Source organism: Colias croceus, chromosome 1 (genome assembly GCF_905220415.1).
Source record: "Colias croceus chromosome 1, ilColCroc2.1".
In the NCBI taxonomy this organism is placed as follows: domain Eukaryota; kingdom Metazoa; phylum Arthropoda; class Insecta; order Lepidoptera; family Pieridae; genus Colias; species Colias croceus.
Genome location: NC_059537.1, coordinates 14,991,403 through 15,005,247, shown reverse-complemented (window position 1 = coordinate 15,005,247; position 13,845 = coordinate 14,991,403). Strand labels below are relative to the sequence as shown.

At 38.9% G+C, this 13,845-nt stretch overlaps 1 protein-coding gene across 1 annotated transcript; it reads right to left on the bottom strand.

Moving 5' to 3' along the window:
• Positions 1 to 3,684: 3,684 nt before the first annotated feature.
• LOC123696209 (integrator complex subunit 9) lies at positions 3,685 to 12,150 on the bottom strand. The gene is made up of 7 exons (XM_045642273.1): positions 11,815 to 12,150; positions 11,555 to 11,746; positions 10,968 to 11,170; positions 9,849 to 10,149; positions 5,650 to 6,120; positions 5,466 to 5,568; positions 3,685 to 4,404 (listed from the first exon to the last, which is right to left on the bottom strand). Exons 1-7 carry the CDS (start codon positions 11,821 to 11,823, stop codon positions 3,743 to 3,745), a joined length of 1,941 nt encoding a protein of 646 aa, XP_045498229.1. The 5' UTR covers positions 11,824 to 12,150; the 3' UTR covers positions 3,685 to 3,742.
• Between the last annotated feature and the right edge of the window lie 1,695 nt (positions 12,151 to 13,845).

Sequence of the window (13,845 nt, the reverse complement as noted above, 5' to 3'; positions counted from 1 at the left end):
AGAACTGCACATTTGCTTAACTTTTTTCAATTACGATTACATATCTATACATATAATAAATCTGTAGAAGGGTCAATTCTGTACATTGAAAATATTGAAAAAATAAATAGCAGGGGGTGTTACTGGATCGATACCAAACCCAAATATGTGATTAAAAAAATTTTTGTCTGTCTGTCTGTCTGTCTGTCTGTCTGTATGTGAAGGCATCACGTGAAAACTAGCGGTTCGATTTCGATGAAACTTGGTATAATTATACCTTATTATCCTGGGCGTAAAATAGGATACTTTTTATCCTGGAAAAATGCGTAGAAAAAAAATAATCTTAATTTTTCAGTTTTATCCATAGACGTTGTTCCGTAGAACCGCGAACACACGTTGCGTATTATTATAGGCCTAGCCTATTTGGTAATTGGGTCCAATAGATATTTATAAGATGTTATTGTCAGAGGTACTCAAAATGGATAAATAAACCATCCACGCGAAGACCGACATCCGCGCGGACGGAGTCGCGGGCGGAAGCTAGTCTATACTAATATTATAAAGCTGAAGAGTTTATTTGTTTGTTTGAACGCACTAATCTCGGGAACTACTGGTCCGATTTGAAAAATTATTTCGGTGTTAGATAGCCCATTTGTCGAGGAAGGTTATAGGCTATATTTCATCACGCTACGGGCAACAGGAGTGGAGCCACGGGGGTGAAACCGCGCGGAGCAGCTAGTTTATAATAATAATGACCGATACAAGTTATTTTAATATTTCATTTTACTGATAAACCATCCTAAACATAATAAACAATTTCTGAATTGAAGAACTGACGTCGCTACAATTTTGTGTCAATAAACCTTTTTTCTTTTTAAATACTAGAGACGTTACTCTAAAAATCGAAATCTGACATCTAGAATCGAATGCATTGATTACAAAAATCATCATAAATTAATAAATTCGATTGACAAATGTTTCAAATCCGTATCGATTAATTACACTTTAATCGATGTTTTTAAGCAGGTTACCTCTCTTCGAAGATAAAATTGATAGACGTCAAATGTTGCCTATTAAATTGGCTCGACTATAGTGACACGTGGGCCACACATCACATCACACTTCTATTTGTTTTTACTGTTCTGTGTATAGGGCTGTTACTTTTTGATATTTAACCGACTTGAAAAATAAAGGAGAAGGTTATCAATTCGGCCTGTTTATTTCTGTTTGCTTTTTTTAACAGTTGATTTTGAGGTAATTTGGAGATTAAAACCCGTTAAAATACAAAAATGGTGTAGCCTAAATATGAATTTACAAGAAGAAACAATCCGAATTAATACAGCTTGTAAAAGTAAATACGTTTTTATCAGTGCTATATTTCGAAATCTAGTTTTGTTATGGACGCCGAAGGCTATTTAATGTACCTAAATTATTTATAATGCTTGATATTTGTATTATACAACAATATTAATAATATTATAATATTCAATAATTATTTTAAACCAGAATTTACAATACTTGTATGTAGGTATACCTACTAAATTATTTTTAAAACGATAAATTAAATTAAATTAAAAAACACAAAATATGCAAAAATAAATTAAAATTATTATTATACGAGCAAGAACTTCTACCTTTTTGTTTTAGGAAGAAAAAGAAAATAGTTTGACAGGCTTAGTGCTTGACAAAGTGGAGACGCCACGTATCGATAAAAATACAATAATTATAATATCTATCTTTTTCTTCCCTAATATTTACGTAATTATGCACATAAATTTAAACAAGATTTTTTTAAGGTTTCCTTTTTTATATTTTCGTGCTCTTCTAGATTGCGTAAAAAATAGATGCGATCTAAACAGACTGTCCTAATAGGTACTATTTGTAGCTATCATTTTGATAGAAAATATGTCAACATAATTTAAAACTCATACTGCCATATCTATAGAAATTAAAAAATAGTCTCTTTTTAACTTGTAGTCAGATTATATATATATACAAATATATTTATTGAAAGGGCTACAAACTGAAACAATCGATATTTATTTAATGTGAATTGACATCACTTTAAACTTTTTTCCATACTATATTCAAAATCTGTGGATGTGTCACCCGCTACTATCGATCCCCCTCAATACCCTCGTAAACACGCTTGATGGGGGGGGGAGCCATTTCGAACATTTTGTATGAAGTTTCTTTACTGTATGTATCTGTATATTGTGTCAATGTGAAGCTAAAACCAAGTTTGTGGGGTCGCCACCCTTGTCCTACGGCCGCCATCTTGAAAATAGTGGTTGAAATGGTTTTTACGATAATATATTATCTCATAAACTATTTATGAGATAATATTATATTATCGTAAGAAATGATATCAGACCATTTTTGTTGATTGTTTTTCGAGGAACAACTTTTACATACAACATTTTTTCATTACGTCAATAGCTAAAGTTTTACAGCGATCTGAAGTGAGTATTATTTTTCAGTACTCTTAAGTCTTAACTATACATACGTAGTATATTATTATTAGTCTGTGACTATACCACAGAACAGTAAGAACATTATAAATGGGTCACAGTCCGCAGAGCTAGTTAAGTAAGTTAGAATTTTAAAATAATCATAAACCACTTTTATTACGCTCAATCTGTATTTTATTATCAACTAATATTTGTCGCTTGTTTAGTTTATTATTCGCTTGCTCAAATTCATCTCATCATCAGTCAGTACTTATTTTTTAGTCGCTCGTTATATTATTCCTTTTGAAAAGTAAATATGTTCGTCTTTTTATTACTCTTATTTGGATGCGGTACAAAGACATTTTGAGACCTGGATCCGTTTAAGGTACGGTTCTTTGTTCGTTGCGTTGATTAGGTTAATTTTTGCACATTAATTTATATTATACTAATACTAGCTTCCGCCCGCGACTCCGTCCGCGCGGATGTCGGTCTTCGCGTGGATGGTTTATTTCTCCATTTTGAGACCTCTGACAATAACATCTTATAAATATCTATTGGACCCAATTCCCAAATACGGTTAGGCCTATACTAATACGCAACGTGTGTTCGCGGTTCTACGGAACAACGTCTATGGATAAAACTGAAAAATTAAGATTAATTTTTTTCTACGTATTTTTCCAGGATAAAAAGTATCCTATTTTACGCCCAGGATAATAAGGTATAATTATACCAAGTTTCATCGAAATCGAACCGCTAGTTTTCACGTGATGCCTTCACATACAGACAGACAGACAGACAGACAAAAATTTTTTTAATCACATATTTGGGTTTGGTATCGATCCAGTAACACCCCCTGGTATTTATTTTTTCAATATTTTCAATGTACAGAATTGACCCTTCTACAGATTTATTATATGTATAGATTATATAAATTATTTTTACAGTAGGTAAGAAAAAAAAAATACTGGAATAATTTTATTAGTGACTTTATTTCTGTGCCGAATAGATAAAACAAATCGACAAAACGTCCGTCGTTTTTAAAAGTATCGATACGTAATACAATTTATATTGGTCGGTTTGTTCTCGCGGGGTGGGACTTGGGAGCCGTGTGCCTAGTGCGAGTTTTCATCGAGTACGAAACGTTACTATCGCGTCTGCGTCACAGCGAAATTTGTATGGGGAATCAAAGCTTCCCCATACGTCCGCTAGGGGCGCTGTTCGATTTCCCATACTAATTCGGCTGTGACGCAAACGCGATAGTAAAGTTTCGTACTCGATGAAAACTCGCACTAGGCACACCGAGCGGGAAGGCCTCATATGTGCGGCAGGCAGGCGTTGAGCGCGCGGCGCAGCGCCTGGCGCACGTCGGCGCGGCCCTCGCAGAACACGTGCGTGGCGCCGCGCTCCACGTGCACCAGCGTGTCGTGGCGCGGCAGGTGCACGATGCAGCCGTCCGCGCCCGCCTCCACGCGCGCCGAGCCCACGCCCTCCCGCGCCAGCGCGCGCACCAGCGCCTCCACGTCCAGCGCGCTCCAGTGCAGGCGCGCGCTGGCGGCCGGCGCGGGCGGCGGCGCCAGCTCCACGCGCGCGTCGCGCACGCGCAGCTCGGCCGCCAGCGGCGCCGCGCGCAGCCCGCCCGCGCCCAGCTCGCCCAGCTCGCGCGGCGCCGCGCGGGCCGCCAGCGCGCCGCACAGCGTGCCGCGCAGCGCGCGCCGCCGCACGGCCGCCGAGCGCGCCGCGCCGCGCCGCACCACCACGGTGGGCACGTCGGCGCTGATGTGCGGCCGGCCCGCCCCCGCACCGCCCGCCGCGCACGCCGCGTACTGCTCGGGCAGCGCCAGCTCGCGCGGCCGCAGCTCGCGCACGAGCTTGTTGGCCTGCGAGTAGTTGAGCGACGTGTCGATGGGACAGTGGAACGCCTTCATGCTGAGCGGCTGGAACGGCGCGAGCGCCTCCACGTGCGGGAAGTCCGGTTCTGTCGATTTATTATATCAAAAAAAACACGTCAGAAAATATACTGGTAATTTAGATCACCAATTAATAGCTCACATCATTAATAGTTTTATATAATAATCTTATATATAAAAATGAATCGCAAAATGTGTTGGTAAGCGCATAACTCGAGAACGGCTGAACCGATTTCGATAATTATTTTTTTATTATATTCGTTGAAGTACGAGGATGGTTCTTATGTAGAGAAAACGTAAATATGTACCACGGGCGAAACCGGGGCGGATCGCTAGTTAATAATAACATTAAGAGAGCGTTCAAGTAATACGAAACGCAATTTTTAAAGATTTTTGACCCTCCTCATTCCTCAAGTAACCATTATTACCCTAAAGTCGCAAAAAGTTATAGTTTTTAGGGTTCCGAACTTCAATAGGAAAAAACGGAACCCTTATAAGATCACTTTGTTGTCCACGTTAATCAAGCTGAAATTTATATCGAATACTCAAGTCTACGGTCCCATGTTGCTGTGAAAAAAACTCCACCTTATAAGCAAATGTAATCAAAAGATTTTGACATTCGCAAGGGAATCAAAACCTATAGGGTAGTTCCCATGAACACAGAGTATGGAAATTTGGTACAAAGTAACATCTTATAACCCAGATGATATAGAAATAATTACAAAAAACATGATTTTTTAATTATATTATATAAAAAATATTTTTAATACAATAAAGACGCGGGTTCGAGTCCTGCCTCGTGATCGAATTTTTTCTATCTTATCTTATCTTATCTTATAATATATATAAATCTCGTGTCACAATGTTTGTCCTCAATGGACTCCTAAACCACTTAACCGATTGTAATAAAATTCGCACACCATATGCAGTTCGATCCAACTTAAAAGATAGGATAGGTTTTATCCCGGAAATCCCTTGGGAACGGGATCTATGTGGATTTTTCTTTGAAAACGCGGGCGAAGCCGCGGGCGGAAAGCTAGTTCTTTATAAATTTATTTACACTTTACACGTTTACAAAATATGTTCTAGGTCAAGAGCGTCGAGCTTAAAAATAATAAGATAAAATTACCAGTGAATATGACGGCGTGCGCCGGGTTGGACGCCCACAGCTCCAGCAGGTGCACGGCCGCGCCGAACCGCAGGCTCGGGTGCCCGCAGAACACCACGCACGGCTGCAACGGGGCGGGCGGTTAGTGGGCGTGGGGTGTGGGCGTGGGGCGTGGGGTGGGCGTGGGCGTGGGCGCAGCGCTCACCTGGCGGAAGTCGGCGCTGAAGGCGAGGTCGTGCAGCGCGCGCGCGTGGCGCAGGCGGCCGGCGCGCACGAGCTGCGCGTGCGGGAAGGGCTCGTCGGGCACGTACACGCGCGCCTGCTTGCCGGCCGACACCCACTCGGCCAGGATGTTGCTGTAGGCCAGCGACGAGTCGGCCACGGGCGACACGACGTAGAGCGGCACGTGCGCGAGCCCGGCGCCGTCCAGGTGCGCCGACAGGCACTCGAGCAGGTCGTACAGCACGCCGCTCGGGTACACGGGGCACAGCACGCAGCCGCCGCCGCGCAGCGTGAGCGTGGCGTGCACGCACAGGTCGCCCAGCATGTGGTCGGGGTTGTGCGCCGGCGTCTGCGTGAGCGCGGCCAGCACGAGCAGGTCGGCCCCGCGCAGTGCGGCCTGGTTGATGGGCCGCGGGTGCGTGGTCAGCGTGCTCGACCCGCTCACGTACGCCACCTGCCGCACATCGGTTAGCTGCTTATGTTTCGCGTTTACGTCCCGCGCGGGAACCTAATCTATTTACATCATATTATATGAACTAAAAGCCTTGTCAGTGTGGCTAGTGTGAGTTTTCATCGAGTAAGAAACGTTACTATCGCGTCTGCGTCACAGCGAAATTTGTATGGGGAATCAAAACTTCCCCATACGTCCGCTAGGGGCGCTGTTCGATTTCCCATACTAATTCGGCTGTGACGCAGACGTGATAGTAACGTTTCGTACTCGATCAAACTCACACTAGGGGAACAGTTATACCGTACATAACATAATGTGATTGAATGACTACCAGAGAGACATAGCTAAATATGAAATATAAAAATGAAACCAGTTTTCCTTGGTCACGGCATCACGCGTGAACGGGTGGACCGATTTCGATAATTCTTTTGACGTGACAACGTCTTAAATTAGGTTGCGGCTGGGAGTCACTTATGAAAAAGTGTAACGCTCGGTAACGTTACGATGAGTCACCGAAAGAGGCACGCGGGCATGGTTAGCCCGTCTAAGAGCGAGAGAGACAGTCATAAAAAGTCGTTGTCACGTAAAACTTTCGCCCGTATACCGACTTTACAGGCAACCAATTTTTTTTATTATATTCCTCAAAGTGGTGGATGGCTTTTATGTAGAGAAAACGTAAACATGTACTACGGGCGAAAACCTTTCGTTTCGCTTTAAAAAATTTATAAAGCTTTCGTTTCATTGTAGTTTTTTCGAAATAATCAAAGTTAATTCATATTGTACAAACATTGAAAAAAATGTTAATGAAATAATCAAAATCCAAATTACTTAAAATAACCGTAAATAGTTTTCAACCAATTATTATGTATACCCACAGAACTATATCTCGATATAGTTCTGTGTGTATACCACTATAATTACACATTAATGAGGTTTTTGCTAACTCTATGAATATTTTTTTTTTCAACACTGAACTTAGCGCAACCTGCTGGTGCCTTTCACGTTCCAATTAAGCATCAGCATAATTCGGCATTGTGCGCCACTGAGTCGCATTATGCTCTGTAATTGGAAAACAGCCATTATATTTTAACGTATTTTATTGCAGAAAATCCATATTTGCTCTTTTAAAATCATGTCAATACTCTACTTAATGTAAAGAAACTTCATTTCTTTGTACCTATTATTTTGTTTATTGGATTTGAATTTTGCCGCTCGGCATAGATAGTATTATAACATTGGTGAGACATACCTGCGACAGAGGTCGCGAGAGAGCTAGTAGTGGCGAGCGACGCCAAGTGGAATTATTGTGATGTGATAAGTAATGTTTGAACTGTTTAAGATTTGAATTGTGTGCTGAAGTTGAATTGAACTTTGAATGTCGTTTCTTTTGTTTTCAGGTTAGTGATTTTTTTCTCATTTTGGTAACATTATTGATGTGGAAGTTGTGTTTGTTAAGTGTGCGAATATTAGAGACTCAACTTTTGTTTTCAGAAGAAACACATCGTTTAATTTAAAATCCCTTATATTAATAATACGTGACTTCATAATCTATAGGTACATATAAATCTGTAGAAGGGTCAATTCTGTACATTGAAAATATTGAAAAAATAAATAGCAGGGGGTGTTACTGGATCGATACCAAACCCAAATATGTGATTAAAAAAATTTTTGTCTGTCTGTCTGTCTGTCTGTATGTGAAGACATCACGTGAAAACTAACGGTTCGATTTCGATGAAACTTGGTATAATTATACCTTATTATCCTGGGCGTAAAATAGGATACTTTTTATCCTGGAAAAATACGTAGAAAAAAAATTAATCTTAATTTTTCAGTTGTATCCATAGACGTTGTTCTGTAGAACCGCGAAAACACGTTGCGTATTATTATACCTAGCCGTGGTACGGGAGCTAGCAACGTTTAAAAAAAAGTCATTTTAGTATAGTTGGGTTTTTGATATACTGTTTCTCTTGCTATTTCGGTTAGAGTCCGGGCCGTCTGGCTGGCCGCAGTGGTTGCGTTTATTAGTGCGCATCTTATCTGCACAGGAAAATATCCCTAATTTAAAGTCATTTTTAACGCGTAATTTTTAATCTTTTGCCTTTAGATAGATCCATCAGACATAATTTTTTTATTGCAAGACGTTTTTTTCGTTGTAAAATAGGTGCCATACGCAATTTTTATTTCAAAATAACTAAAATGTCATCGAAATAAGTGAAATTACATCAACATGAGTCCGCTTAAAAGGTAAGTAATAACTTTATTATTTATATTATATTATCCTTTTTTAATACTTACATTGAATAATTAGTAAACTAATATTTTTAATAGATGGTTTCATATTTATTACACTTTTGGGTATAAATATGAATTTGATGATATTTGTATTTTCTAGTGTTTGATTTTACGCGAGTATTATACATTTTGAAATTAAAGACTTGGGAAAATAATACAATGAATAAATCGCGTTTAAAATCCGTTAAAAAGTCTTTAATTTCTTGATGATATTTGGTTTTTATCAAGTTTACATTAACGTCCTATTTGAGGTTCGTTGAGAAAAAGGAGGCGATACGGTAGATTGTTGCAAAAAAACTGTAAATAGTAAAATGAATATTATATATAGTATAAGTAACACAGTGATTACTTATCCTTCACTGGGACTCATGTTGATGGAATTTCACTTATTTCGATGATATTTTAATTATTTTGAAATAAAGATTGCGTCTGGCACCTATTTAACAACGAAAAACACGTCTTGCAATAAAAAATGTATGTCTAATGGATCTATCTAAAGGCAAACGATTAAAAATTACGCGTTAAAAAATGACTTTAAATTAAGGATATTTTCCTGTGCAGATAAGATGCGCACTAATAAACGCAACCACTGCGGCCAGCCAGACAGCCCGGACTATAACCGAAATAGCAAGAGGAACAGCATATCAAAGAACCAACTATACTAAAATGCTCACTTGTCAACGTTGCTACCTCCTAGAATACCGTATTTGGGTCCAATAGATATTTATAAGATGTCATTGTCAGAGTTACTCAAAATGGAGAAATAAACCATCCACGCGAAGACGGACATCCGCGCGAACGGAGTCGCGGGCGGAAGCTAGTATATCATAATATGCCAAAGAAATGACCTGTGGTTCTTTCGCGACAATCCTCCATGGATTTTCATATATTGCTTAATGCTATAATAGGCTTTTTTTGATTTCATTTTAATTGTTACAATGAATCTGGACCATCAGGATGACGTATAAAAATACTTTAAAATATAATATGTCTAAGTGAGTCGTTTATTTATAAGCCGGTAAACTTTTAACAGTTTATACATATGTCAGCATGGACTATTTTAAAGTGAAACTTTTATTACATCGTCTCAAACTTTTTGGTCTGTGTAGCGCACGTCGCGAGACGCACGATACGTACGATAATTGTCGTACAAATACGTTAATTTTTAGGTTAAATGTGTATAGTGTGAAAAAAAGTTTCACTTTTACCGTGGTTTCATAAAACCACACAACATTTTTTTCGTTTTGTACTTTTGAGAGTGTGTGCTAGTAGTCGGGATCTAGTTTTTAATCTTCATTTTATTTTTATTTTATTTTATTTTATTTTTATTTTATTTTATTTTTATTTTATTTTTATTTTATTTTATTTTTATTTTATTTTATTTTATTTTTATTTTATTTTATTTTTATTTTATTTTATTTTATTTTTAGCGTCGGTACCTTCTCGTGCGCGGAGCGCAGCACCCAGTTGGCGGAGCCGAGGCAGAAGCCCGAGCTGACGGGCGTGGCGTCGAGCGCGCCGTACAGGTCGAGGCGCTCGTCGTAGCCCACCACGCGCACGCGCGCCAGCGAGCGGGCCAGCGCCGCGGGCGCGAACAGGCGGCGCCAGGCGCGCGCGCGCGACGCCTGCGCCAGCGGCGGCGGCAGCAGGTGCACCAGCTCCTTCCAGCGCCGCGCCGCGCCCGACCCGCCCGACCCGCCGCCGCCCGACAGCCACTCCGACAGCTCCTCCAGGTAGAACCTGCCGCACGCAATCACCTATTGTACTAGTGGACGCGGCACACGCCAACATCATTGCACTAAATAATAATTAAAGAACACGCTTTTTATAGAAAACCGAACTAAAATATAGAAAATTTTATCAAATTAGTGTATTGTCATCGGTCCTCAATAAATCTACAAAGTTTGAACGAAATCTGGCCGTTTAAAGTGGGTCAAAATCGCGCCCAAAGAAGTCAGTTACAAACATACAGGTGAAGCTAATATAAAGCGTGTAAAAACAGCGTAATTTAATACATACCTACTTACTAACGCATTATCACCAATACAGTTGTTCTCTCTCTCACTCTCACGCACGAGGCATAATACATGTCTCACTCATGTACTTCGTAATAACAACTGCCGATTAAAATATAAAAAGAACGTCCAGCCACGACGCTGAGTGGTGCGTGACTAAGTGAAACTCGGGCACTTAGCTGAGTTTTTTCTTGCCAAAATAGAGAGCGGGTAACGTATCTAGCTCTTTTATATATCATAGGCCGCACAGTGTTTTGTTTGGATGTGTATTGAACTATGAGAATATGTAAAAACGGATCGACAGACAACATTTTCTACTCAAGCATCAGAAAAATACATATGCAAGAATAAATAACTTGCACGAGCAAGCACGTACGAAGTGCAATAAGGCGCTTTGCTTGCATATTTCGTAACCCAAATTGTATCCAATATTTCACACTTTATATTATATTAAAGTCAGAGAAATGCAGATTCCAGAAATGATTGATGCGATAATCTATGCCCATAATGTAAGTGTATAAATAGATTTAATTAGAATCTCACCTTCCTATTTGCAATGTGGGCTCGGTGGCGTACACCTGTCCCTTGAACCCGGTGTCTTCGGTGATAAAGGGCAGAGCCATCATGCATGTGTAGTTCGAGATGAGGATGACGTCCAACTGTGAGAAGTCGACGACCTTGTCCAGCGGCGGGCAGAATTCTGGCACGCTGTCCACAAACACTCTACCGCAGCACTCCTTGAGCTCCTGGAATATTTCATTAACTTCTTCATAAACAATGTTCATTTGATTTTATAAGTGATAGTATAATAGTCAATTTTTTATATGCCTAGTCATTTTATGCCATCTCTTTCCATATTTTTTAAATTAAATCTAAATAACTCATAAATACACATTACAATGTGCATTATTTTTGTTAATATTTTCAATGATGTGACCTACATTAGAAAACATAAAAAAAACAAATTGATAGTTTCACATGTATTTAAACTAACCAACAATTTTAGATTCAGTATTCAGGGCTGATAGCTGCTATAGGTTATTGTTATGAACCAGCGGGCTTCAATCAACTTTTGTTGATCATTTATCATGGTCTTAGAATTTCAAGCATTGTAACTACAATTGACTCACCCCTTCTAGGAGAGGATCATTAATGTGTGGTGGGGTGTAGTTGGGCAGCGAGGCCAGGCGCGTGCTGGGCACGGGCGGCAGCGGCAGGAAGTTGAGCACGGAGTGAGCCGACAGCCCGCAGTCCAACATTATCAGCAGCTCTTTGAATGACAGCACGAAACATGGTTTCGACGCGTCGCTGCTCAGGCAATACTGTTAAAGGGAACAAAGTGTATATTTCGTGTGTCATGAACAACGGGAAAGTTATACACGGTACTTACCAGTTTCATATTGTTATTTATTCAAACCTAACCTATAAATTGGTTCATTTTATTAATATGAGATTTAACTACGCCAAATGCTGGGCTACTGGCGCATAAAATTGTAGATTTAAAGGTTATATTCTTTAATATCCACCGGTTTGGATAAGATTGTTTATTGATACATATGTTTTTTTATTAATTATATATACTTTTTTACACTCTGGGTATTACGTAAAATTGGTACACGATTTCATGGCTCATTAAGCAATTACTTAAAAGAAAGATTTTTTGTGGATAGGAATATAAACTACAAATAATCATAGAACAAATTGCAAACAAATAGGTATAGGTACATCAGCATCTAAACCATTTTTAGGATAAACAGCGCGTTGTCAAAGTCAATGTCAAAATGATATAACTTGACAGCCAAGGTTGACAGCACAGGCCACAGATAACTAAATAATATAAGTCGATAGGTAGTGGTGAAAATGTGGGTGAAAAAAATTTATTTATGACCTTTTAATTTTAAGGAAACTTTATTTCATTTTTCAGATATTGCACTACGATATAAGCGGGCTACTTACACACCTGCTGCAGGGCCAATCGCAGTTGCACGGCGGTCGGAGCAATTTCAGCTGTTCTTGGCTGTTCTCATAATTGCTCTTGCTTGACTATACACATCACAATTACTATAGGGAGCCAATTTTAAGAGTACTATTCCAATATTGCCCCTGCTGCAGGTATGAGAGTAGCCCGCATTATGCGATGAAGTTATCCATCATGCGTGCAACCTTTGAGGTCAGTGTCAAAGTGAAAATTATTTCTGCGATTTTAGTGATTTCTAATTGAAAACATGACGAAAACATTGAAAAGCGACTAGTAAATTTGAAAAGAAACAAGCTGAAAGAGATGTAGTATTCAAGGAAAAAAACAAGAGTGTTTACGTGAAATATCTCAATGCATTGTTAAGTGTGACTAATATTTTGATACTAATCATCTTGATTGCATTGTTTAATATTTATTATTTTGCAGGTAACATGGATCATACCAGTAATCCAGTTATAAACTATTCAAGCAACAATAAAAAAAAAAAAAAATTAATGATCTGTTCCGTTCAAAATATTTAAAGACACAAAATCAGTATCTTGACGAGATTTCTTCTATGACCGGACCATGTTATTCATGTTCAAAAGCAGTGAAAAAACGAGACGGAATAACTGCAGAAATGGAAGAGTTCATAATAAGAGTCAGAGATAATGATAGTGATTCTACTCTTCATTCGCAGCTGAATTTTTAGATTAAATTTGATTATAATTTATAATGATTAAACAAAATTTAATTGTATTTTTATTATGTTTTTTCTTGCTTTAATTCAGTGATCTTTTTTTTCTAACTGGAACACTTAACTGTAGGATATAACTTAAAACATAATAATAAAAAGATGAAGACAGAAAATAATAAATAAAAGTATCAAAACTATATTTCCAACTATAACCTAAGTTGCCATATTATGTTGATTTTTTGAATTTGCCTCCTTTGTCCAGTCTCATCTTTCGTTAGCCAGACTCTAACTTCATATTTTTTAAATATAGGGTTTTCCACTATTGGTATACTAAGCGCGAAGGGACTTGTAGTTTTACATGTAGGTACATTGTACACTGATCACGTAAAAAATAGGTTTGCCAAATTATTATAAGCTCAGAACCTCATAGCCTCATACCTTCATGATAGGATACAAACTGTAGTTGTTAATGGAGAACGTTCTAGCGGTGCGTCAATTAACATTGGTGTTCCACAAGGATCTATTTTAGGACCCTTCTTGTTCTTGGTATATATCAATGATCTACCTTATTATTTACAGGATAGGTGTGAAATAGTTCTGTTTGCAGATGATACCTCATTAATATTCAATGTGGATAGGCATGACCCAAATGTTGACGAAGTGAACAGTACTCTTTTACACATATCCGACTGGTTTACTGCTAATAATTTATTATTAAATGCCAAAAAAACAACTTGTGTTGAATTTTTACTACCTAACGTTAAAAA

What these genes read in the sequence shown, in the direction of transcription:
- LOC123696209 (XM_045642273.1), bottom strand. An exon ending in CCCACATTGCAAATAGGAAG is followed by an intron (nt 10,150 to 10,967) that starts GTGAGATTCTAA and finishes TGCGTGCGGCAG; the next exon opens with GTTCTACCTGGAGGAGCTGT. An exon ending in GCACGCCGTCATATTCACTG is followed by an intron (nt 4,405 to 5,465) that starts GTAATTTTATCT and finishes ATAAATCGACAG; the next exon opens with AACCGGACTTCCCGCACGTG.